General features: G+C 47.5%; 1 protein-coding gene across 1 annotated transcript in view; it reads right to left on the bottom strand.

The window, feature by feature from the left end:
- Positions 1 to 973: 973 nt before the first annotated feature.
- LOC307245440 (disintegrin and metalloproteinase domain-containing protein 11-like) overlaps positions 974 to 27200 on the bottom strand; it is a gene marked incomplete at its 5' end in the record, with an annotated part of 28168 nt that continues 1941 nt past the window's right edge. The window contains 24 exon segments of the mRNA XM_080021015.1: positions 974 to 1156; positions 1534 to 1624; positions 1883 to 1997; positions 2555 to 2723; positions 3453 to 3572; positions 3741 to 3846; positions 3964 to 4027; positions 5498 to 5548; positions 5814 to 5894; positions 6021 to 6113; positions 7091 to 7162; positions 7929 to 8028; positions 8835 to 8886; positions 9565 to 9655; positions 9986 to 10070; positions 11049 to 11215; positions 11393 to 11464; positions 11637 to 11711; positions 13693 to 13820; positions 14653 to 14716; positions 17153 to 17216; positions 17752 to 17834; positions 24557 to 24623; positions 25341 to 25417. Of these exon segments, the coding sequence (XP_079877141.1) occupies positions 1108 to 1156; positions 1534 to 1624; positions 1883 to 1997; positions 2555 to 2723; positions 3453 to 3572; positions 3741 to 3846; positions 3964 to 4027; positions 5498 to 5548; positions 5814 to 5894; positions 6021 to 6113; positions 7091 to 7162; positions 7929 to 8028; positions 8835 to 8886; positions 9565 to 9655; positions 9986 to 10070; positions 11049 to 11215; positions 11393 to 11464; positions 11637 to 11711; positions 13693 to 13820; positions 14653 to 14716; positions 17153 to 17216; positions 17752 to 17834; positions 24557 to 24623; positions 25341 to 25417 (2136 nt within the window).

The raw sequence follows: 27200 nt of genomic DNA, 5'->3' as shown, positions 1-27200 counted from the left end.
CTCGGGGACACTCCAGCACGCCACCGGGCGGAGCCGGGGATCGAACCGGCCGACTGCCGACGAGCGAGCGGCCCGGGCCACCTCCTTTGCCGCTGGGGGGCGGCGACGGGGAACAGGAGCAACAAATCCGCAGCTTATTCGATTTCTCGTGTGTAAAATCGGACGCAAGGTTGTCGGGGACGTGAAACTGTTCGATGCGATGCAACGAAGAGTCCGAAAAACCAAACCGCTGACTTCAGCACCACGACTCCTCCTCTGCGCCATTCAGATACGGAAACGCTTAAATGACCCGATTTTTCAGAAAAACTGAACTTGTCGCGGGGGCTCGTCCCACAGTGTGAACACCAGCGAGATGGAAGGAAACACACTGTGCCCACTCTGCTCTTTACAAACGACAAACGAAAAAAAAAAAAGATATAAAAATGAGGCCGGTTTCATCCTAAATGTTGTTTGAGGAGCAGGGACCGGAAATGATCGGGAGATGTGAATATAAGGAAACTAAATATGTTGGAAAAAATAAAATAGATTAAATAAATAAACGTGAAGGGCGTTCATGTCCGCGTCACTTAATACCATTGAAAGCATTTGAAGCGCTGGAGCGGGCCAAAATTTGGGAACATGAGGTAAGATGGATGACAAAGCAGGGGTCCCCAAACTCAGGTCCGCCGCCCCGCAGGGGGTCCTCCGAGGGATTACAGGGGGCCCACAGGAAAATTATACGTATGTATTTTTATTTTTTTGTTTTAAGTGTTAACATTTTTATTTATTTTTTTCGACATAATAGATTTAGATTCAGAATCAAATATATTCTGTCAAAAAAAAAAAAAAAAATGGAAAGACAAAAATGTGAAACAATAACATTTAAGAAATATACAAATAAACGAATATATATATATATATATATATATATATATATATATATATATATATATATATATATATATATATATATATATATTTACTCAACTCCGCCGTTGATGGTGGGATTATTTATGATATTTGCCACTTCAACACTTCATCAGTTTAAGTTCAACATTAACCCCACGTCAGTGTATTACAGGCAGACAAAGTATATATTTGGGAACCCCTGTGACAGACTTCAGTTTATTAGACCATGGCTTGATGTGCTTGGTCGTACCTTCCTCTTCGGATGTTCCTGGATCCAGGCGGAGGCAGAAAAAGGTGAGAAGAGAACAAGGTGAAAGGAGTGTGAGGTGGAACGCACAGTGTCACGCGTTCTACTCTACGCAACACGTCATTGTCACGAGGAAGCAAAACCATATTTCAACAATTTATATGAAAAGGAATCAGAAAACATTGTAAAACTTTAACTATTTGTAGCAGAATTTTTTTATATTGCTATTAAACCAAATTATATTATTTTGTTGCCTTTGAGCCACAATGCCTGGCCCTACGTTTTACTTAATTTTGTACACACACACACACACACACACACACACACACACACACACACACACACACACACACACACACACACACACACACACACACAGACACAGACACGACTCTTACTTGAACCCCCAGCCGGTTCCACCGAGGACGATGGCTGCCAGCAGGATGGCTCCTGCGATGGAGCCGATGATGATGTTGGTGCCGCTGGGACCTGGAGGAGGAAAAGCGGGAGGGAGCGGAATCCTGTGATGCATTTTCAGGAAAAAGGGAAGAAAAAAAAAAAAAAAAGTGCGAAAAAGAAGTGGCGTAGACGTCCGTGGGGCTTGACTTCCCCGCTGCTGGGTTGGGGTGACTACCGAGCAGACCTCCGTGTCGCGGCCTGGTTCCTTCTGCTGCGTGGGGTCTTTGTATCTTGGCGCCGACCAAGCAGAGAATGATACTGCGCGTGAATCTAAAAATGAGGGCTCACCCTTGTACTTCTCTGGGCCTTCTGCGGGCGTGGGCTCGGGGATGGGGTCGAACACGCTGCAGTCCGTCCCCGTGTAGTCGCGGTCGCAGATGCACTTCATCTCATTACTGCATGTCTGGGGGGGGAGATAAAGTTTGACTTGCTGTGTATTAAAGGTGGAGAGAAAAAAAAAAAAAAGTCTCTCTCTCTCTCTCTCTCTCTCATCCTTATAGTGAACAGCCGTCTCAAACCTGGTGAAGACATCGACAGCTCCCTGCGTACCTAGTTGTCTCTGAAGAGAGACGTCTGTACTCTGTACTGACCTGTGTTGTCTCTATGTGTGTTTGTGTTTTTTGGTTCCCTCGTAATCAAGTTTCTGCTGCTGTGACATGACTTCCTGAAAATAAAGGAACCGTCAAAGTCAGTCTCTCTCCCCCTCCCCCTCCACAAAATAAAAAAATTGCATTTGCCTCCAGGGAAGAGTAAAGTATCTATCTTTCTATCTCTAGTCTTCTGTGTCTTTCTCACGACTCATTTCCAATTCAGCGAGAATCTCTATCACGGCAAGCAGTCGATTTCCCAGAGACGGGAAACGTCCGAATTTAAGATCCCCGACCCCACCTCCCGCCGCCGATGCACGACCTCGTCGGCTCCGCCCCTCGGAGGGGGGGCCGGACCGGACGGGAGACGCACCCCGTGGTGGGAGCAGATCCGGGCGGCGGAGGAGCCGGGGCAGGTGCTCAGGTTGAAGGTGTTGACGGGGAGGCAGCGGCGCTCCAGGCACATCATGTTGGGCCCGCAGGGGGCGCCGTCCTCCACGTAGCCCAGGTCCGAGCCGTCCTCCAGCACCGCGTGGCCGCCTCTGAGGTCAAAGGTCACGGGGAGTCGGAAGTTCATCGCTTTTCTCGGCCTCGTCACCAGGGCGCCAAATGCGCCATTCTCTCTCAGATTTCATTTGACGATATTCTTCTGAAGGGAAAACATTTAAAGTGGTAACCCCCGAGATTATTTTGTTCAAAGACACTTTACGAGCGAGACCAGGAGCGCACGGCCCCTCTCCATGCTGTTTCCATTGCTGGTGGCGGGGTCCGCCTTTCCTGGCGGCGCCTGTGGTGTAATCCGCCCAACACAGACAATTTTACGGATTTACCACTTTAATGTTTCCGTGTTTTTGTTTGAATATAAATTCCCTGTGATAGATATGGCACACGATCTATCTTAAAGTCTCTAAGTTAAAGTTCTACAAAATAAAATTATAGTTATTTCTCTATTCATAGCCTCATGTCATTCGTACATTATTTCAAGATCATATGTGTTGCTAGAAACCAGCGCACTTTCACCGTTTCACCGCTTGCAAATCGATTGTTGCGCTTTTAACGTCGACAAACATCCTCTGGAAATAGAAGACACCCTTTTCAACGGCAATTCTGTCGAAATAACAGCATTGTATCAAAATAACAACCTCTTTTTGTCCATCTATTATGTAGCCGGCGGATGCGCAAAAACGTTTTTCGGGAGTCCAGCAGTTCGCCGGGCCAATAAACACAAACATGGCTTCCGTTCAGGAGATGAGGTAGAGGGAGCGTTTGACCTGCAGTCCAGGTATCTGTTCTGGTGGTACACCGTCAGCCCCGTCAGCTCGCCCTGCAGCTCCCCAAAACGAGGCTTGGACGTCAGGTTGGTGCAGAGCAGGAAACCGCAGAGCACGTCCCTGAGGGAGGGAGATCCTGTCAAGCACTTTTGGCTGTTCCATTTTCGGGACAGCGATTCCTCGGGTGATAAGAGGAAGTAGAACAACTAGAACAACAACAACAACAAGAACAACAAAAGAAGGTCTTATCCCGAGTGAAAGCTTTTAAAATAAGACTTGTTTACTCACTGCTTGTTGCACGGCAACCAGCCGTGTCCGCTGGTGTCGCGCCCGCAGTTCCCCTTCTCCGTTCCCTCGGAGTTGAACTTCTCGTAGCAGAACCTGTCGGCGGAGTCTGAGAGGGAGAGAGAGAGCGAGAGAGGGAGGGAGAGAGAGAGATTTCAGAGAGTTTTGGTTTTTTTTCCAGGTGTTGTTCAGCACAACATGAAACAGAAGCAAAGTCCAAACGCACTGTGTCCCCACACCGCCCGGCACTGTCCATCTCTGGTCTTACAGCGGCCGCCATAACAACGACCCTGAGAGAGAGGGAGAGAGAGAGAATGGATTTTTAAAAAGAGGGGGAGGCAGAGAAAGAAAGAGAGGAGTGGTGGTATATTATACCACGGTGAGATTAAGACATGGTCACATATCATCGTAGACCATTTTAAAGACCAATGCGTTTTATTTGAAAAACGCATTTACAGTCTTAAGTCATGAGGCAACGTTACCACTTCGATCAATGGGATGTCGTGATGGACCGCGGTATCTCTTTAAGGGGATTTTGAATTTGTGAGTGAATATTATATTGTGATATTAAATATTCTTCTGTGACCCCAGTCTCAGTATCTTCAAATGGGTTGAACACCAACTGTTTGCGATTCGCCTTTCTCTCCCAGTGCGAAAACTCATACACAGCACATACACCACACAATAGGCCCAGGGCTTGCGGGATGGGTGGGGTGCGAGCTATGTGGGTGGGGATTTGGCGGGCAGCCGCGATCTTGCCCGTCACGCTCCTGCCCTGACGTGCTTCTCGCCTGTCCCGGAAATTTTAATCCCGCTCATATTAGCTTAGAACACATACACCCCCACACAAATTCGACTCCGAACAACTCTACCAGACTACTGTTTGGGGGCTAACAACCGGGTGCCGTGCGCTGAGCACACTTGGGTACACGGATGTGGGCTCGGGGCTCGCGGCCGGGTGGGGCGTCTGGTCAGCTGCGGTGGGGCGGGCCTCGCCCTTGCGCGGGCCGTGGGTGGGCACGGGGGTCCCGCCGGCGGGGCGGGCGGCTAGGGCTGGCGGCTAGGGCTGGGTGTCTTGTGCCTGCACCTGGGGGTTGGTTGTATGTGTGCGCCCCTGGGGTGCAGGGTCTCAGCCAACCAGCACCCTCCTGGTTACATCCCTCTGCCTTTCTTCCTCATTTACTGCCATAACAATGACAGGAGGAGGCCACGTTCCGAACTGCTGTTCCAGTTTTCCTGGGCCGAATTAACTCTGTTTTTTCGGTGCATGTTTGTGGTGTGAGGATGGTGTGGTGAGCAGCCACACCTGACCTGGATCGAGGTGGCTGGGATCAGGGAGGCTCTGACCTGTTGCTCGTCGGTTGATCTAACGAGCAACAGGTCAAAGCCCCCATTCCCACACACACTCAAGATAGGAGCCCGTGTCATGACATGATCTATCGGCTCCTGGCTAATTCCGGTTAGCCCACTCTCTACAATAAACTGGTGTTAACAACCCCCAGTCGTCCAGGTCTCTGTGCCGGAGGGCCCTGAAAACGCGTGTGGTGGCGAAACTGTGCTCTTGTCATCCTTGAGAACTTGAACTACACCCGCAGGCTAACTCTGACCTAGAGGCAGTGGCGTACAAATCCTCTTTGTTGTATGCCCAGCATGTTGACAGCACAGGTGGAAAAAAAAATGTTATAAAATGAAAAAAAAAAAAAAAAAAAGAACACCAATTGTTTAGAAACAGATTTGAGATCAGATCAGATGGACTTTACCTGACCAGCATCACAGGTGTAGCCATCCAGCTTGTGGACGTTGTGGGGACACTGTTAGAAGAAAACACCATCATTTCATTGATCAAGAGACGTAAACCCGCGGCTCTGACAGACAGTCATCAACAGAAAGAAGGACGACAAGAGATCACTACAAACACAACCACATGATGATGGTGTAAACTGTAGTCGTAGGGTCGGTCGTTCGTCGGGTCGGTCGTTCGTCGGGTCGGTCGTTCATCGGGTCGGTCGTTCGTCGGGTCGGTCGTTCGTCGGGTTAGTCATTCGTCAGGTCCGACGGTTGGTCTGGCTGATGTACCCGGCTGGAGTCTCCCGTACACATCTCGGGGATGTCGCAGTCGCTGACGGCTTCGCGACACGTCTCTCCCCTCAGCTCGTACTGTCACACGGAGAGAAAGGAGCGAAGGATGAGAACTGAGAGGAGAACATAGCATGACGAGAAAGAAGAGAAGATAAACAGTAATTGATCAGGGGGCAGATTGCGTGCCGGGTGGACCCGTCTCACCCTGCAGTTCCTGCAGCACAGACCGTTGCTGCACATTGCATCATGGGTAAGCGTGCACTTCTTACAGCAGGCCCCTCCCCTGCGAGAGCACTCCTGTGCGTCAACACAAACATAAACAAAATATCAACTTCCACTGTGGTTTCATTCATACTTGACTTCCCACTGGATAACTTCCATTACAAACCCATCATTTACAGACCCTCTTTAAGCGGCAATGTCTGGTAAAGGCATTTTTAAAGATACACGTTTTGTGTGATTTTAAACCACTAGAGACAGAAACACTCCATCATAACTTCATAAAACTTCTCTTACCATTTTACCATAGAAAATAGTCCCGGTCCGTCTGTTGGAGACATAACAGACGGACCGGGCTGGAAACAACAACAAACCACACGAGAGTGTCACTGTTTGCTGAGTGCAGGAAACTGAGGCAAAAGTCATAAAGAGACAACATTGAAATTCTTCAGAATGTTAAATATGACATGAATGTCAATTACTGCACCTTTAAGTCATACAGCAGAAAACCACTGTTGTTTTTAGTGGGCAGTTTGCAGTTATTTGTTATTGTTTAAAAGTCCACAATTTTGTTCATCCCTCATTTTATCCCAGACGGAAGTTTACAGTATTCAGTATCTGACCTACGAACACACAAGTCTGTGAAGTTCCATGTTCATTTAAACACTGAAATCGAATCAAGAATAATCATGGACAAGGCATTGGCACACGTGCATTTTTGGGGGCTCTTCAAACCAGTCCATGCTCAGTAGAATAAACGACAACCTGTAACCTAGAATAAAGAGTCAGAAAAGAAAAGCCCAACCATATAAATATTCCAATATATTTTAGGCAGTGCAGTAATTTGACAAATAACCAAAAGAAGATGCACTGACACGCTGGAAATAAGCTTATTTCAATAAAGGACAAGGTCCAAATAAAATAAATGTACTCAGCAGTTGTTCTCTGGTTCCATTCACTTATGTGGGAAACAACGGGGGTTCACGAGTGTTATGCCAGCGGCCAGTAGGGGGCCACAGCGAGGGGCCACAGAGAGGGGCCCTCAGTGTACTCACCAGAATGGACCCACAGTCGCACTCCTCCCCCAGCTCCACGAAGCTGTTCCCACACTCTGGAGGGTCAAGCAGCTGGACCACACGCGCACGCACGCGCACACACACGCACACGCACACACACACACACACACACACACACACACACGCACACGCACACGCACACGCACACGCACACGCACACGCACACGCACACACACGCCGGGGGACAACTGCTTTTAAACAACTATATTACGTAACGGACAACCAGAAAACAATCCTGTGTGTTGTGTGTAAACATTCACTCGGGACATTAATCACAGTTGGTTCAAAATGAATGCGTGGTTGTCATTGGTTGTCAATAAATACCATGTAATCTCTCGGCAGAAGCAGAAATAAACCTATTAAAACACGAGAGGCAACTTAAAAGCGCAGCCGGGAAACCCCAATTTAGTTGTCGGTTGCCGAGGGGAACGACCATATACTTTTATGACCCAGCCCAACGCAGGGGGTGTTGAATCCTTCGTGGCGATAAATCAGGGAGCTCGACCGGCCGAACCTCCGGCGGAGCCGTCGTCAACCTCCATCAACCCGCTCCAAATGGCTCGGCTTCCCCTAAACTGGGGTTTGACTTCCCCTGTGAGTCCATGAAGAGACTTCAAGGGTCCACAGCAAAATCTGTATTTTCTACATGTTAATTTGCTTGTCTGCTTCTGCCGCTATGGGCCCCATTTCAGGATGAATTGCAACTTGTACTAGTCCTTCCGGCCGCCTCCGTTCATTATATCCGCGGTATTTTCGGTTGAAATGCTATGATCCGGTCCTGATGCGGCCTCCCTTCCCTCCCCCAGCGTCCCCTCACCTTGCTGGGCTTGTTGAAGAGGCAGCTCCCCCCTCCCTGCTGCAGGAAGCGCAGGTACTCGTCGACACTGCAGCGGGAGAACTTCCTGGGCAGGTAGTAGCTGGAGGAGGAGAGGAACTTTACCTCCTTTAGTCATTTGTTTTATTTTTTTAATTGGCACAAATCCATCTAATTAATGATTTATTTGTTTATATCTGTAAAACCGAAAACCTACAATAGGAAATAAAAAAAAATGATACTGTGTATATATAATATATAAAATACCACTACATTTCCTGTGACTAGTTAAAGGAAATGGGCCGCATTCAACTAGTTAAAGACAAAATAACAGCAAATGTTTTTGAATATTATCCATTAGCTTTCATGATTTATATTATTCATAAGTATTTTGAGGATGTCATTCAGTTGCTGCTATTCCTAAAGCCCCTACAAGGAGATTTTCACCATTTACCCACAAAGGTCAGTTTAATTTAGATGAATAACATAAGCAAATAAAAATGATCGGCAATTTCTATATAATGATGACAAATGTTTGGGTCAGATGACAATCAAAATCTGATTGTGAGTCTGGAAAGTCACCGATTTTTGGGGGTTTTTTTTGGGGGGGGGGGGGGGTTGAGGGCTTGAGCAAGACACCTAACCTCCTAACTGCTGCCCGGGCTCACTATATGGCAGCCCACTGCTCCTTGATAGGCGAGTTACTAGGATGGGTAAAATGCAGAGAAATGCATTTTGCTGCCTCAGTGCTCTGTGCAATGACAATTAGTTCAAAACAAAATCTGCCATACATCTAGGAACCATGTGTTCTGGACCAGATTTAAAATGATCTTACAGGTCCTTATTCCATTTTGAAAATTCCTCAGAGGGGCTTTAATGTACAGTAATGGAAGAGATGGACTCACACACCCTGTATCCTCCATGATGCAGCCCAACCAGGGGTCTGGACACCTGCAGTCTCCTGGACACACACACACACACACACACACACACACACACACACACACACACACACACACACACACACACACACACACACACACACTTTTAAATGTTCTGTTAATTTAGGTTATTTTCACCACTTTGTTGTAAATGTAAACACATGTTTCCCAGGTCATTAAAGTCAATCATACTGAATTAAATTGGGAGGGAAATAAGAAAAACAATGAGGTTTGTGGTTTTTGTTCTGAAAAACTATTAAAAGTTTATAACTTTTAAAAACTTCAAAACAACCATCACTGCAAAAGACAAGGTTTTCCCTAATGCGCTGTAGAACGCTCTGCCGCACCGTTGACCTCTCGCCACTGGGTGGCGCTGTGAGTCCAATAAAGGCAGAAACTGTGAAAAACTCAGGCAACAGGAGTCCTTTGAAGGATCTTGTCAATGTCTAATCTTTAAAACAGCAGAAACAATAGGAGGACGTTGGCTGGAATTCTGTTTTAGAGAAGCACTTTGAATTCCAGGAAAATTAAGTATTTGCAACCTCGATGGGGGTCAGTGAAAGGCTTGGTGCCGTGGCTGGTAACTAACTTCCAGGAGCTTATGGGGGAAAGATCGTTGACGATGTGGTATCAGGTGGCGGACATTGTTGTGGTTTTGTTCAGCACCGTATCAGATGCCGGTGTGGTATTGATCGTACCGGCTGCAGGTCGCTCCTTGTTCCACATCATGCCGACGTTCTGGCCGAGACTCTGACACAGTGTGATGGCCATGGCTCCAACGTTGCCGTACTGGAACCAACACACACACACACACACACACACACACACGCACACGCACGTCAAGATCTGGAGTTGGTCCTCGGGCCCACCGCTCCTAAAATAGTTTTGGGTTAAATGCAGAGGACAAGTTTCCCCCCTGGGGACGATTTCTCTTCTTCTTCTATAAATGACCCACAGATACACACACCGTAGAGAAACAGACGCGCAGCCATGCGATAATAGTAAATATGGAAAAACAAAACGGTCAACGTCAACAGCCAATCGACGAAACGGAAACCGCTCCGCGTCTCCGGCCGTGTCGACTCAGCATTTCTCCGCCACGCAAGCGGGAAGTCCCACCTCGTTGACTCCGCCCCCCCTGGCGAGCGAGCAGATGCCGCCGATGTAGGCCGTCCCACTGCGGCTGTTGGGGAAGGTCCTGCCCCTGTGAGACGCGCGCGCGCGCGCGCGCACACGCACACACGCACACACACACACACACACACACACACACACACACACACACACACACACACACACGATAAATCTGTGTTTTTCTATGAGATGCATGAATTAGCGTCGGTTGATCTCAAAGGAAGTTTAACAAGAAATCTGAGACGGTCGAACGGATCGCCACCATTCAAAACTCAAAAATCAACGCCCCGGGCCTTATTCAAACGTTGGCTTCCATCATTCAACTGTTTATGGCACGTAAACACTTATAAATTAAGTGCAATCGCGCTCGGCACGGTAGCGTCCAAAGTGTTAGCGCTGGCCACAGCAGGTTCCCAGGAGGAAGCGAGCGGCCGGCACAGCAGCCGAGGGCCCCGAGCTGCGGGAGGGAGGAGGGAGGTCTGCTGTCGTCCTGGGGGAGGGTGGTCCCTGCATCCAGCTGTTTCTGAACCCTGTTTCTGAGTGCGGCATGTTTTTTCCTCCGCTAGGTTCGGGGTATGCGGTGTGGGGGTGGTGTGCTTTAAGCAGCCAATTGGGCCTGGGAACGGGGTGGCTGTACGCCTGTTGCTCGTGAGAGCAATCAACGGGTAAAACCCCCATCCACACACACACACACACACACACACACACACACACACACACACACACACACACACACACACACACACACACACACACACACACACACACACACACACACACACACACACTAGTGGAGGAGCCCTTGCCGTGACATGTTTCCCATCTCCTCTGGGCTTGCTCCATCTTGCCGGCTCCCTACAATAAACTGGTACTTTTCAACCCCATCCTCTGTGTCTGGTGTGCGTCGGGATAGCGCGAGTTAGAGCGGATGCAGCCAAAAGAGTCCATAAAACCCTGGAAAACCTGATGAAATGCCACCGCCCCCCTCGGCCTAACGCATGGGAGGCTGTTCGACCGTAACGCAAAGTGCGCACGGGATGGAACTCACGAGAAGAGGTGCACGGCGTCGCTGCGCTCCCTGACGTTCTCCTTCCTGTACTTCATGAAGTCGCGCAGGGTGAGCAAGGGGTCGTCGCCCACGGAGACCATGTTGTGCGAGGACCAGGTTTCCATGGCGACCAGCACGATGCGCGTGTTGAGCTGCTCCTTGTAGATCTGGAAGCGGTCGGTGAGCAAAAGGTAAACAGACTAGGTGAAAGTGCAAATATGTGAACGTGGAGGAACGGTAGAAAAGATAAAAAAACCCTTCACATTTGTATTTTTGACTTTACATGCAGGTCATTTCTTTTGTTTTGTTTTAAGCCCGAGTGGGACGTCGTCATTTGCCCTCACCGCGTCGGCCATGTTGACCACAGCTTTGGCAAAATTCCTCGTCTTGAAGACTGAACGACGAAGACGGACAAACTGAAGAATGGAGGGGAGAGGAGGAAAGAGGGAGAAGAGAAGAGAAGAGAGGGGAGGGGTGAAGGAAAGAGGAGAGATCACAACGAGAAGTCAACCTGAAGCAACCCGGGAACAACCGGAAGTTAACCCTTCCAAAGCTGAAACCCGCTCTTCCCCGTCTCACTGCACCCACCAGCTCGTGGTCGTTGACGACCATCAGCTCGATGTACTTGGTCTCAGTCTGGACGGTGCGCTGCCCCCGTCTCACCTGCAGGGGGCGCAAGGAAACCACAGGGACAGAACTTCCAGTGGCGGAAAGGAACAACGTACAAGTACATCGCAAGTTCAAGTTCAAGTTCAAGTTCAAGAGATTATTTGTCACATACATATACATACGGTCATACATATATGCAGTGAAATGTCATGACACCTGGTGATTACGCACAATAAGCTCTATAAGCTCTAAAAATACTAAAACATACCAAAATGTGCGTAATCGACACAAGGTGCTACTGTACTTAAGTCCATTTATCAAGTTTCGAGTATCTGTACTCGGAAAAAGTATATTCCGCTTTGGAGACTTTCGACTTTTACGTCACCACGTTTCGGAGCACATATCTGTTTTTATGAATCAAACTTAAATTACTGGATTTATATTTCTATATATTTAAATCTGGGACTGGATCTATCAAACCAATAATGAGATTGATAACCTAATCCGTAAATGATTGACTCCACAGATACTATTTTATTATAAACTGTAATATATATATATATAAAAATCAGGATCTGCATGAGCATCATCTGCAGAACATGAGCCACAACAACACTTTATGATGTATTATAGATTGCGTGATATCAGGAGACTGGGTAGGACAAGTACTTTTAATTTTAATACTTCAGTACTTCCACACTTTTACTTAAGGAGAAATACCACTGTGATACTTTCACTCCATTTTGTGTCAAGGAGTCTTTCCACCACTGCTGCTGAGAACAACCTTCACCAGGACAGCGCACGCGCACACAGTGTGTCCTTGAGAAAAAGAAGAACAGCAGCTTGGGCAGCGCTAATCAATCATCAGGAAAACTGAAAAAATTGTTGTTTTCCAAGAAAATTGTCGCAACTCCAGAAAATTAATCTTGTGGCAGCAGCGGCGTACATGTGTGTGTGTGTGTGTGTGTGTGTGTGTGTGTGTGTGTGTCTCTCTTTGTCTGTGTCTCTGTCTGAGTGTGTCTGTGTCTGTGTGTGTCTGTGTCTGGTTTCGTTTGGACGAGATAACTTTCCTGGCGTGAAAAGAGAGCCGTGCGAGGCGAGACGCGCAGACACCCCCGGCATGGAAAGATGCCGTTTGGCGGGGTTTCACGGCTGCAGGTCAGATGGTAGCGCTTTGTAAAACATTGATGGTGTTTGCGTACTGTAAGTGTGCAGACTGCCGCTGCCAAGCCCTGGGCGGGGTCATGTGCCCTGATACGTGCACGTGATGGTGTTCCTCTCTGGGGTGGGGCTGTGGTGTCTGAGCCTAAATTGAAGGCTTTTGGGCTCCATAGAATGAACTTAGAGCCTTGATTTTCAATGAAAATTTGACTTCTCCCAAGTCCCAGACAGGGGTGTTCCGTAACTTTAATTCTGAATTTGAACCCAGTTTAATTATCAACACGCATGTTGGGAAAGGTTTTCCGTCCATCCATCCATCCATCCATCTCATGCGAAAAATATTAAATCGGGGCTGGTGGAATTTAGGTTTTATCTCAATGAGACGGCCTCACTAAATAAACCTCTGTTATCTCATCAGATTCCGCCTTTTTATGTTGAGTTTGTTTTATTTGTTTATTTTTTAATCCTTATTGCTTTTCCTTATTAGTCAAAAAGACAGCAAAGTGGAAGTCAAAGTCGTACGGTACCAATCTGAATTGAAAGACAAATGAAACTAAATACGAGACGATTCACGGGCCCAGGGAGAGCGGGCGGTGTGTGTGGACCAGAGGGGCTGGACGGATGCGGACGCTGATCAGCTGACCCCAAGAGCATCTGAAACATCTAAGATATTGGAATAATAATATTCCTGCTTTTTTTGGCCGCGGAAATATAGACAATGGCGAATGCGCGTTGCATTCAATGACAGCAGACAAACTCTCAGATCGGTACTCATCAGCCGACACCTGACAGAATCGGTGTCGGCGATTAAAAACGTGGTACCGCCCCCGCGTCGTGCATGTCACATGTGTTTTATTGTGCGTGGGAGCCGGACCTGTCTCCTGGAGCGTCTCAGAGTTTCGGTGGAGATTCGCTCTGAGCGCTCGCCCTCCTCCTCCTCCTCCTCCACCTCAGAGTCTCTGTCTGTCCCTCCGTCGGGCTGAGAGCTGTTCACAGAGCAACCTGGGAGGGAGAGAGAGAGAGAGAGACTTTTTGACTTTTATGGTTCCTTTATTTTCAGTCATTCATGTCACAACAGCAGAAACTTGATTACGAAGGAACCAAAAAACAACAAAAATAGAGAAACGAGAGAGAGGGAGAGAGCGAGCGAGAGAGAAAGAAGATACTGATAGATACTGATATTGCGAACAAACCAATAGGAGATAACAGAAGAGCGGAGAGGAGGATAAGAAGCAGAGAGCTAGAGAAGGAATGAGGAGAGGCGAGAAGAGGCTTAAATATCGGGAAAGGAGAGCGAGTCATGAACCGGAATGAAGGGAAGTAGGGGTCGAGGGAGAGGGATCACATGACATGAGGAAGGGCGGGGTCACCGTGAGAGAGATTTAAGGTTATCTGTAATGTAATGTCATTCTCTCACACACACACACACACACACGCGCACACACACACACACACACACACACACACACACACACACACACACACACACACACACACACACGCGCACACGCGTCAGTGCAAATTTTTAAATGTTCTGTTAATTTAGGTTATTTTCGCCACGTTGTTGTAAATGTAAACACATGTTTCCCAGGTCATTAAAGTCAATCGCACTGAATTAAATTGGGAGAGAAATAAGAAAAACAACAAGGTTTGTGGTTTTGGTTCTGAAAAACCTTAACAATTAAAAACTTCAAAACATCCACCTTAAAACTTCTAAACTACTTAATAATTACTACTGTGCGCGCGGTGAATAATCCTCTGTAATGTTAATTAAGAGCTCTCATACGGAGATTAAGGAAGAAAGCCGACATAAAGAGGTTCTGCTGGACCCCACCTGGACACGGGTCCTGGACCAGGTGGATGGCCGGCATGCAGGACACCACGTGGTCACTCTGGTGCTGGAGGAGAGGAGGCGGGTTTAGTTTATCATACGCATCGAAGCATTTAATACAAGGATTTGGCTCCGGCTCCAAAGTCTCTCATCGGCATTATTTATTATTGCATTATGTTTAGGGGTTCGGTCTGGGAATACAAAAAAAAAATAAAAAATAAATGCAAGGACTTTCAAGTACTTTTTTAAAGCACTATTTTTTCATGTTCTAGGGCTTCAAGCGAAACAAATATACATTTCCAATGTGATCTTCATAAATGAAAATAAAATCCTAGCCTCATTGTCTATTATTTATATGAGTATATCTGTCTATATATCTATTATTAATGTCATTGTCATCTAATATTATAAGCGTGTATTTCCAACCGTGCTGGATTGAATATACATTTCCCTGGAATGATCTATAGTAAAATAAAATCTGATAAAATGTTTTATTACATTCCGATTTGAATACCGGAACAGAGGGGCAATATCACATGTTTTCAGCGACTGCATTTTTCTCAAGGAGCTTTCAAGCACAAAAGGGGGCTATTTTCAAGGTAATCCAATACTTGAATTTCTGATGGCGAAATTCAAGCGCCTCAAGCGCCTCAAGGACGCGTTGAGAACCCGGTCATATTATCAGACTGGCATGGAGAGCGCCGTACTCCTGGAGGTTGCGTCGATTGTCGCGTGGTTAGTGTTGTATGCGTGTTTTAACTACAATCTGAGTTAAGATTTGATTCGACTTGAATCATCATCCGCCATCCAATCATCACCTAATCTCCCTAAGTGTCTGATAAGTGCCGTCTATGTATCCAAGTATCTAATAAGTTCATTGTCATCTCATGAGTATCTGATTAAGTATCTCATCGGTGTCAAGTAGCGACCAAATACCTAATTATCCCACACCCGCTGTCTGGTAGATATCCAAGTACCCAGTGAGTACCAAGTCCCTCATCAGGGTCCCCAGATCCATCCTCTGAGTATCAGCCAGAAAATGAAGCCTCCCGCTTCTCCATAGTGATGCTGCGTTCCAGTGGAAGTCGGAAATCCGTATTTCCAAAATCGATCGTGACCACCTCCGAGCTCAATGACTTCCACTGCTCCTGCTTGGGGAAAACCATTGGTTTTGGCGAATGGTTTTCCTCGTCCGGGAGCTTGCGACTCCCACAAGCTTGAAAACATATTTTTGACATAACGAAATCAATTCAGGGCCGTTTAGATTGAAGGGGGACATGTCGAATGAGAAGCCACACAGCCCGTTCCTTTCTGCTTTTCAATGTCGGACTTTGGATTTTCCAGAGTTACGGCTTCGTTGGGATAAGTTGAAGGCGTACCTTAAAAGGCGTGAGAACCTTATTGGGAACCGGGAAACTTATTGAGTTGATACGCAATCTTCTCAGAACCAAACCTGCCCCTGTCTTACCGTGCCTCAGCATGAGGCTTCATCACTGTCACACGGAAAGAGAGAGAGAGAGAGAGAGAGAGAGAGAGAGAGAGAGAGAGAGAGAGAGAGACTGGGCGAGTCAGAGAGAGAGAGAGAGAGAGAGAGTCAGAGGGAGAGCGAGTCACAGAGAGAGAGAGGGAGAGGGAGAGAGAGAGAGAGTCACAGAGAGAAAGAGTGCGAGAGAGAGACAGAAAGAGAGAGAGAGAGTCACAGAGAAAGCGAGAGAGAGTCACAGAGAGACATCGAGTGGGCAAGTCAGAGATAGAGAGATAGAGAGAGAGTCAGAGAGAGAGAGAAAGAGCCACAGAGAGAAAGAACCACAGAGAGAGACAGAGAGAGAGCAAGTCACAGAGAGAGTCACAGAGAAAGCGAGTGGGCAAGTCAGAGAGAGAGAGAGAGAGTCACAGAGAGAGAGAGTTACAGAGATTTTTTGATTTTTAAGCATCTTTATTTTAACATTTTAGAAAGCACGAGAGAGAGACAGAAAGAGAGCGAGAGAGTCACACAGAGAGAGAGAGAGAGAGAGAGAGAGACAGAGAGAGAGAGAGAGAGACCGAGTCAGAGAGCGAGAGACAAAGTCCGAGCGAGAGAGTCTGGGCAAGTCACAGAGAGAGAGAGCATGAGAGAGCGAGCAAGTCAGAGAGAGAGAGAGAGAGAGAGAGAGAGAGCGAGAGACAGTCAGAGAACGAGAGAGAAATGCAGATGAATGAGCTCTCTCTGTTCATTCCCTTTAAAAGCGCTGCGTTCTCGTTCTCTCACTGACCACAACTGTGTCCAGACTCAGCCCAAGGCGGCGGCCGTATTAGACACAATACTTTGTTTGCACGCGAGCAGTATGCTAATGGGTTCAGTACGTCTGGAAATATCTAAAAGTAAACAGCCACCGATCGGTGCAGGATGAAGACAGAACATGAATTTCTTCAGGGAACAACATCGTCTTTTACTTTCATAATTATTGAGAGTCGGCATTCTGACAACCGCCCGCCCCAGCTGGCCCCAGCCCCGCCCACTCACCTCTCCACCGGCACGGGGGATCGGCTCGATCCCGTAAGAGAAGGTTCCGTCAGAGAACATCCCCCTGCAGCGGACAGAGAGGACTTCACATAACTCAAGGCTTGAATACATGGTTAGAAAATGGCTGCCATCGGTTAAAAAGCTCGGCTTTGTGCATGGTACTAAAAAAAAAATAAAAAATTGTGAGATCCTGATTCGAGTAAAAACTCCGAAAGCGAGGCTGGGTGATGAGCTGATGGTGTTTTCGTCTTTACGACCAAAAATCGTAAAGTTCCTAAAGACACAAGATTCGAAATACTTCAAATTTTATTTGAAGTGGTCAGATGGTCTATGATGGGTGGATTCAAATTTGTAATTATTATTAATTATAATTATTTTGTTCATTCTCCTGACCGGTACGGCTCAATGTGCCGGGTTCTGCAAAAGGGGATATCGAATATAAGGGCAGAATAACACGATATATTTTGCGGGGAGAACTTAAAATTTGTCAATAAAAATCTGCCATTTCATTCTTCCTCAACGCCTCGCTCAAAGCACCCGTCTTTGTTCGAGCCCCCGCTGTATTTAAGGGGAGATAAAGTGTCTTATTTTGGACTCACCGCAGGCCGTGGCAGGTGGACAGAGCAGCCCAGGAACCTGGAACGCCTCGAACCCGACCGTGGTAGTAGCAGTGCTCCCCTCCCTGCGCACGCACGCACACGCACACACACACACACACACACAAAATAACATTCAACCTAATCTATAATTGCCACACCACCTGAACTACATTCAGCAAAGTGCAATTCCCATAAGCCCCAGAGCAGCATCAGCATGTATGACAAGTGTACAACCCCACGGTTACTTTGTCTGATATGTGAACTATGAAAACTAGGGAATCTCCTCTCCAAGACTACGGCAAGCCGTTTCAACATTTAGTCCATAGGATCAAATAGTCACTTTTTAAAAGTTACTACTACTTGTATTTTAGCTACTAGTCGCTATTCCAACTGTTATGACAATGTTGTCATTCAATCCTATGGAGACACTTTAGAGATAAAGCATTTGCCTCTGACTAGTATCTATTCCGATTGTTACTACTATCTATTTAATTTTTACCTGTCACAATTAGTTGAGTACTGGTACTTATTCATAAGTGACTAGTTCCTTTCCTGGCTGTTACGAGTAACATGAATTTATTTTTTTGGAAATAGATACTAGTCACAATGGGAATAGATACTAGTAACAATGGGAATAGATACTAGTAACAATGGGAATAGATACTAGTAACAATGGGAATAGATACTAGTAACAATGGAATAGATACTAGTAACAATGGAATAGATACTAGTAACAATGGAATAGATACTAGTAACAATGGGAATAGATACTAGTAACAATGGAATGGATACTAGTAACAATGGGAATAGATACTAGTAACAATGGGATTAGATACTAGTAACAATGGGAATAGATACTAGTAACAATGGGAATAGATACTAGTAACAAGTAAGTGACAAGTTGGTCTTATGGATTAAATGTTAAAATGGCTTGCCTTTTAGGACAGCATTACTCCCCACTCGTGAGGGGTTTATGCTCTCATCTTGTGCTGTGCCTTGAATCAGGCGCTTTGCATGTTTCTGCTCCCCAGTCACGTGCACACCCCAGCCACGGAAAATGAAAGGCACACCGGCGGTGAAGAGCCCTGTACGGTTTAACCTCCGCAGCCCCAACACACAGGTGAGCGGTGCTCCTGTCAAGCTGCCGCCAGCGCTATCACTTTACCACGGCAGGGAAAGCGCCAGCAGCCTCCACCTGCGTTGAGCACACGCAGACCAGTAAATCAAGCGCAGGGAGAACGGGGATCGCTTACAGTAAAACCTTGCAACTGAACCTTGGGCGATGGAGGAAGTCCTCGTTGAATAATTCAGCAACAGATGCGGGACGAGGGAACGGAACGAGCAGAATGTCGAAACCAACGCATATTCCGTTCCTTGAAGAAAACACATAAAGGGTCTGAAAATGTGTTGTGATACTGAACGGAATAAAGACCGTTGTACGTGGATTGGTTTATTATTCAGGCGGTCTCCAATAGTTGTTACCAAGGTAACCACTATTCTCCCTGGATTCCGCCAAGAACGGAACAAACAAATCAATTGTCACAAGATCTTTCTGAGAAATCGAATGTTGAGATATCGCAACAAACCTATCCGGTATTTTGCAAAGGGAATTTTTCAAATTTTTACGCTCGTTAAAAAACAAAACAAAACAAAAAAAAACGGTCATGTTTCCCAGCAACATAAAAGAAAGCGATGAAATCACATGTCACCTTCCAACCCCTGGGAGTTATAATCTGACCACCATCACTGTGTGTCATCTATCCGTACAGCGTGACATCATCGCCGTATGACCATATTATCAAATTATAAAAGGACCAGATTACCACTGCTGCAAACACAACTTCATGAGTGGGCATGGAAAGTTTGTGTGTGTATGTGTGTGTGTGTGTGTGTGTGAGAGAATGTCACTGTCGGGTGTTGCTACTGAACTCCAATGAGTCATGGCTGCCGCCTGAGCCCGCGGTTGTCTCTCGCGGCCCCTAAAACAACATGGATAAAATAAAGTGATTGTTCTTGTCATTATTCTTACATTTGTATGAATCCTACAGGGTTTAGAGAAGAGTCTCTTTCAGACATGTGACCAAGTCCCTCATATCCAAGTCACAAGCAAGTCCAAGTCACAGGTTATGTCAAGTCAAGTCCTTAAAGTTAAAAAAGAAAATACAATAATAAAAAAATAAAAAAAAAATCAAGTCTCTTTAAATTTGTTTAAAAAGTTTAACAATGAATTTTATTTGTATTATAAGTATAGACACTCAGTGAAATAAATGTAATCAAATAACTTCATAAAAGCTTTTTTTGTTTCTTACTTTTCAAAATTCGAAAGTGATGACTCTTGGCACAATCGTGGGCGCCATGATGATCTAATGTGATCATACTGTGTGTGCGTGCGTATAACCAGCGGGAGGGGAACCAGTGCTTCTCATTGAAAAAAGGTCAGGTGGCGAGGGGTTTTGACTGACAGGGCCGTCATCCAATCATGGCGATGCCCGGTGTGCACTCGCATACCAGCACCAACACTACACGGAGATCTCTCTCTCTCTCTCTCTCACTCTCTCTCTCTCTCTCTCCCTCCCTCCCTCCCTCCCTCCCTCTCCTGTTCAAATCAACACCTCGACCTGCCGGGCCATAATATCCACATTAGGAGTGATTGTTTCCCAAATACTTGTGTGTACAGTATATAATATCTGTTAAAGCACCAATTGTCCTCCTCAAAATATCGTCAAATTATCGAGCGTCGAGGTATTTCGCCCAAAATATTGTGATTTTTGATTTGGTCGATATCGGGAACAGTCGTGGGGAGAGCAGCGTGTTTCATGCTGCTGTACTTCAGTCATAGGAGCTCATGCAGCTCAGGAAGTGGAACGACACAAAGTTGGAGAAAAAAAGCAAAAAAAAAAAAAAGCTCTGAGTTCAAATTCTAAAATCATTTCACAAGAGCGAGCAGAGAAAGGCTGATCCAGGTTATTTAACTGATCCAGGTTCTTTATCTTATCGAGGTTCCTAATGTCATTGAGGTTCTTCATTTGATCGAGGTCCTTACATTTTTATCGAGGTTCTTTATTTGATCTCTATCAAATTAAAGAACCTCGATGACAACATTGTCATAACAGTTGGAATAGCGACTAGTAGCTAAAATACAAGTAGTAGTAACTTTTAAAAAGTGACTATTTGATCCTATGGACTGAATGTTGAAACGGCTTGCCGTAGTCCTAGGAGAGGAGATTCCCTCGTTTTCATAGTTCACATATCAGACAGTTCTTCATGTGATCGAGGTCCTTTAATTTGATCGAGGTTCTTTATTTGATCGAGGTTCTTCATTTGATCGAGGTTCTTTATTTGATCGAGGTTCTTCTCATTTTCCGCTGTGTTCTCCCACTCTGGCCGTCGGTGCGGCACGCAGCACTTGGCAAAATAAAAAATAAAGAAGAGATCACGTACCGGATTACAGGGCTAAGTGGAGAAAATCGAATTGTCCGCCGAGGCTCGGACGCTAAGCAGAGAGGATCGAGTGTCCTCCGCCGAGCGCGCCCACGTGCTCCAGGTAATGGCCACTCAGCCCCACTTAAGCCGCGGCGGATGGAATCAGGGCGACGCGGGACGGCCAGGTTCACGCCGGGAGGACGAGGACGGGAGAGCCGGACGCGGCGGAGCGAGACGGGCGGCGACGGCCGCGCTGCGTTCGAGGGAAAGCCGGGCGAAGATCCGTCGATCGCCCGCGGACAGCGGGACGGCAACGATATTATGAATCCCATAATAAATCACAGATACCGGGATTCGAATTGGGAACTAACGAGAAATGAACATGATCCTTCAATGCCTCAGTCCAAATTGATGAGGAAACTCAAAGTGAACGTAATATCTATGATTATTAGTTTTTCTTTTCAGTTTGCTTGTTTGCTTTCTTTGTTGCCGTTCAGTATTAGCAACAGTGTTTGCCCTACAACACTTACAGAAAAAACAAACAAAAAAAAAAACACTCAAGTGCTTCTCGTCCGAAGCAAAGACGTCGAGAGGAAGAGACGAAGCGGCGCCGGAGCCGAGTGCGCGGAATCGCCGACACAGCGTTTCGTTGTCGAAAAAATTGGAAAACTCCCGCGCCAAGGACACAAGTCTCGCAGAAGAACTTCCACGTTTGCAAATGGCGTCAGCGGCGACGGGCGACCTCCTCCGTGGAGAGCGGCGGTCGCGTCTTTTTAATCCCGGCGTAGCCGCGTTTCGGCACCTCCGCCACCTGCGGCCGCTCCAGGTCGGGCGTGACAGCGCGGCCGGAGGATGATCAATCTAATGACACGCAGGGGGTTTCTACACGACACCGACAACCTATTAAAAAGAATAAATAGAAAAACCTCATCCAATCTATTCCCGCCTTATCCACATCCTGATATTCAATGGCAGCCTCGGGTCATTGAGATTCGCCCCCCCCTCCCCCGCTCGGGTTGCCAGCTCAGCAGATTGTCCAGCATCCAGGGAGCAATGAAACGGGCAACGCACAAAGGCAGGAGGACTTTATAGGCGATTGATTTACGGGCAATATGACGAAAATGAATCACGTAGGAAATGGAAGCTGCACGACGCCTCCCGGTCGTCAACGCCGTGAAGGACAAATCCATGCAAGATGAGAGCGTGCTTTCCTTAACTGTTCTGCAGGAAAATGTGTGTGCGGGTACGTGTGCGTGTGTGTGTGTGTGTGTGCGCGCTGTAAGGGGAGATTTGCTCGCACTGACATTCAATTAATAGAAAACGCAAGCAAGTGCCTGACGCTGCTACTTCCTTTTCTCCAAACTTCTCCATCTCCTGATCAATACATTTGTCTTTTATCAGCTCCACGGTGTCTCTGTACGTCCGTTTAGCGTCCCTCACCGCCCTTCGCAGATTGTACGACGCCGCTTTGTAATTGTCCATGTTACCAGATACAAGACCGTCGTTGTAAGCGGCCGTGCGCGCATTCAGAGCGCAGCGGATGGATTTATCAACCCATGGTTTCTGGTTTGGAAATATCCGAACTTTCACCGTGGGAACGATTTCATCCGCGAGCGTAGCCACAAAACTCACTACAGCCTCCGTAAACTCGCTGACGTCACTTGAACTCGCTTGGAACACGTCCCAGTCTACGTCAGTCAGAGCGTCCTGAAGCGCAGCCTCTGATTGGTCCGTCCACCGCTTCACTTCCCTCGTCATCACCAGATCCCGTGCGATCAGAGGCCTGTAAACAGGAAGCAGCGAGATCGCGGCGTGATCTGATTTCCCGAAAGCAGGAAGCGACACGGGCTTGTATCCGTTCTTGTAAGGAGTGTAACAATGGTCCAGAGTTCTGTCTCCCCTGGTGGAACACGTGATGTGTTGGTGGAAATTCGGCAGAACTTTTTTAAGGTTGGCCCTGTTAAAGTCCCCAGTCACCACCACAGCCGCGTCGGGATGTCTGTTCTGAAATCCGCACAACACATCGTGCAGAACCGGTGCAGAATATGATATATGTTTTAATTTCATGACAATAACTAAAATAAAAACCTGTGCGTGTACCAGAGAGCTCAGACTAGCTGCTGTTCTACATGAAGTATCCCACAGCAGTCTCTGAAATGACTCTCTCTCTCTCTCTCTCTCTCTCTCTCTCTCTCTCTCTCTCTCTCTCTCTCTCTCTCTCTCTCTCTCTCTCTCTCTCTCTCTCTCTCTCTCTCTCTCTCTCTCTCTCTCTCTCCCTCTCTCTCTCCCTCTCTCTCTCCCTCTCTCCCTCTCTCTCTCCCTCTCTCCCTCTCTCCCTCTCCCTCTCTCTCCCTCTCTCTCCCTCTCCTTCTCCTTCTCTCTCCTTCTCTCTCCTTCTCTCTCCTTCTCTCCTTCTCTCCCTCCATGTCTCTCTCCTCTCCCTCCCTCCATGACCCCTAGTCTCTCCTCCCCTCTCGTGATCCCTCCATATCTCCGCATCTCTTTGTTTCCATCCGTCTTCCAACCCCTCACACCACACCCTCTCTCGCTCGCTCTCTTCTGTTACATCCATCTCTAGCTCATCTGTCTCTCACTCCATCCATCCCTCAGCACTCTCTCCCCCTCTCCTCGACAACAAGTGGCACGAATGGATGAAGTGGCCTACGCCGCCGCTGACTACTGGTCGCCATGGCAACATTTTGGTCAGGTGGTCTGACAGGGGAAAGGAGAGAGAGAGAGAGAGAGAGAGAGTGAGAGAGAGAGAGAGAGAGAGAGAGAGAGAGAGAGAGAGAGAGAGAGAGAGAGAGAGAGAGAGAGAGAAGAGAGAGAGAGAGAGAGAGAGAGAGAGAGAGAGAGAGAGAGAGAGAGAGAGAGAGATGAAAGAATGGAATCAAAGGCTGGACTCGTCGGAGGCGAATAACAGGTGAAACCGTCTGGTACCGGGACAGGAGAGAAATAAAAAAGCTTCAAATGGGACGACGACGGAGCTTCTTCTCTTTGTGAAACAGTTTGAATTCTAAAATCGTCTCCTTCCACCAGAGAAGGGGAACACTGGTCCCCCCCCCCGCTGCCCCCGCCCTCGCAGCCATTTTTTACCATGTGGTCTCAGCACCATTTCCCAGCAGGGTTCCAGTATCATCCACTGGATTATATATTACATGGAGGCCGGACTGGATTGCTCTTCTTGCACACTTCTACCACGGCCACGCTTACAAAGGCACAGCACGGAAAAATACCAAAGCTAACCAGTGACTGCCTTCCACAACGCTTCTCTCCAATGATGATATTTGAGGTCATTTAAAAAAAAAAAAAACGCTGAGTGAAGCCGAAACGTGCAAAGGCGGCTGAGGCTCATCCGGGGTTTTGTTTTGCTCGTTGGTACCGTGCTCTGGTGCGTCCGCCCCGCCCCGTCGATGTGGCGCTCCACGTAATCCGAAGACAGGAGGTGGCTGTGGAGACGGGAGGGAAACAAACACCCATGGAGATACTTCCGAATGTGAAATCGCCGGTATGAGTTTGAGTTTGCGAAATAAATAAACAAACAAACAGATGACATCGCTATGTATATTGACACACTTCATCCGCGTTGAAAAGGTGCTTATTTTAGGGATTTCTTTGAGTGGAAGGTCGCCGTCACAAAGAGCCCCGCGTCAGAATTAAAACTCAAAAATATATTGAATTCTTTCGGCCGTTAACACCCTGAACAAATAGTGATGGTGCCCTTTCATCATTTCTTGGTTCTCATCCGTCGACTTTTCTTTGGAAGAGTCCAAATGTGTGTGTTTAAGTAAATAACGGTGTCACTTTTGACGCTCTCCACTCCAAAGGGATTCCAAGGCGCCAAAACTGGAGTCCCACGCGACCCGCCGAGGCGCGGAGTGAATCAGCCTCGCGGATCGACCAGCAGGTCGCGGAAATGGACCCGAGCACGTCGGCACCGTGTTGATAGTGCTGGGAAAGGCTTCATTCTTAATGCAGGTTTACAGCAGGTTCAACACGGACTCCAAGTCAAACAAGTGGCTTGATGGATGTATTTTAGGCAACTGTACTCTGCAGGGATCTGTTTGTGTTGACTAGAAAGCTAGAGAGCGTCTGTCTGTCTGTCTGTCTGTCTGTCTGTGTGCGTGTGTGTGTGCATGTGTGCGTGTGTGTGTGTGTGTGCTTACTGGTTGAGTTCCAGGTCAAGGACGAAGGACTTGCCAAAGGCCTCCACCAGGAAGCTGCTCTGGGCCAGATGGACAGGCTGAGGGATGGAGAGAGGGAGGTGGAGAGCACAGAGGGACGTAAGGAGGTAGGGAGGATGGAAAAATGGGAACGGAGGGAAGGAGGGAGGGATGGAAGGAAGGAAGGGAGGGAGGGAGGGAGGGATGGATGGAACACGGTAGGTAAGGTGGCGGGGAAGCAGAAATGGAGGGAGGTAGGGATGGAGGACAGGTGGAGAAGGAGGGAGAGAGAGAGAGGGAGAGAGACATGGCGGGAGGGAGAGAGGGAGGGAGGGAGGGAGGGCAGATTTGGAGTTGAATGGGTGTAAAGAGATAGAAAAAAATAAACAGAGAGAGAGAGAAGTGAACGAGGGAGAAATAAATCATCAACACTCAAACCTCACCTGATTCATAACCTAATGATAATAATAATGATAATAATAATAATAATAATAATAATAATAATAATCTACATATCCAGCAGATTTATCCAGTGATTGTTGAGCAAAGTACATTTTTCATTGGCTTTATTGCAGGATTTTACGTCTCAAGGTCGACTTTCTGCTCCAGTTGTGTGTCCAGAGGTCCTACATGAGACAGGGGTCCCAAGTGAGACAGAGGGTCGGACAGAGACATGAGACAGGGGTCCCAAGTGAGACAGAGGGTCCGACAGATACATGAGACAGGGGTCCCCCAGGAGACAGGGGTCCCACAGGAGATAGGGGTCCGTGTTAGGCGCTGACTTGTACCAATACAAGTAAGGGCGTCTAATGTGATAATGGACGGCAGTTGAAGCCATCTCACACACGGGTGCCGAGCCTTCTGCCGCCGTCAAGTCTGACTGATTTTCACAGTTACCAGAGACATGTTGTTGCGGGGGAGGAAGTGAAAGGTCACGCGCAGGAAAAGGAGTGAACATGTGCCGTCAAAAAGAAGAAGCGATGGAAGACTGGATGGGAAATATGGAGGGGGGGGGGGGAGGTGTTAGTCCTTCCACGACCTCCACAGGGAGATGAATGTGCCGGAGGTCACCCGGGGCTCAACTACATTATCCACATTGTTTTTATGGAGCCCCGGCTCCGAGGAACACCAGCCCCGTTTCCGTCGCCAACCCTGCTGCACAGTGGCCTCCGCCTCCGCTCCACACGTCCGGTGACAAGGTCGCAATCAGCATCGCCGCCCAGCTCCTGGCTGTACGTAACCCAGGACGCCGGGTGTGAGCGTTGACAGCCGCTTCGGTGTAATTCAAACCGGTTCCCTGCTGGATCCCCATCGCCGCGGTACAAGCAGCGGCCCCGCCGGACCAGTGGAGGCCCCCCAGCAGGCCCCCCAGCAGGCCCCCCAGCAGGCTCCCAGCGCTTACAGCCGCATTGGAACCGGAATAATACAATTATGCGAGACCAAATATCAATTTTCACGGCGCACAAGTGGGGCTTCTGGAAGGGGGGCGTTGGGAGCTCAAGCTCTGATAGGGAAGTACTGGAGCCATTAGAGGGGTTGTTTTTAAAAATAACTCTGATGATTCATGTAATTCCAAATCGATACTTAAAACGGCTCAAACTGTTCCTTTTCCTCGAGCGGCGCAGTGTCTACGTCGCATCCCGAGAGTGACTGTGAGAACAGCAGCGCTGGTCGTCACAAGAGGAACAACCAAAGAAAACACCGGATGAAGGGGGAACTGTTCTAAAAAAAAATAATAATAATAATTAAAAAAAGGTTGAAATTTTGAAAGTTTTTGAATGACAAAAAGCCATTTTAACCCAATGAGCTGTAACTACCGGTGCTGTTAAATGCTGTCAATCAGCGTCATGTTCTCGTCAGGGA

This window comes from Zeus faber (assembly GCF_960531495.2).
Source record: "Zeus faber genome assembly, chromosome: 20".
In the NCBI taxonomy this organism is placed as follows: domain Eukaryota; kingdom Metazoa; phylum Chordata; class Actinopteri; order Zeiformes; family Zeidae; genus Zeus; species Zeus faber.
This window is presented reverse-complemented; position numbering and strand designations above follow the sequence as displayed.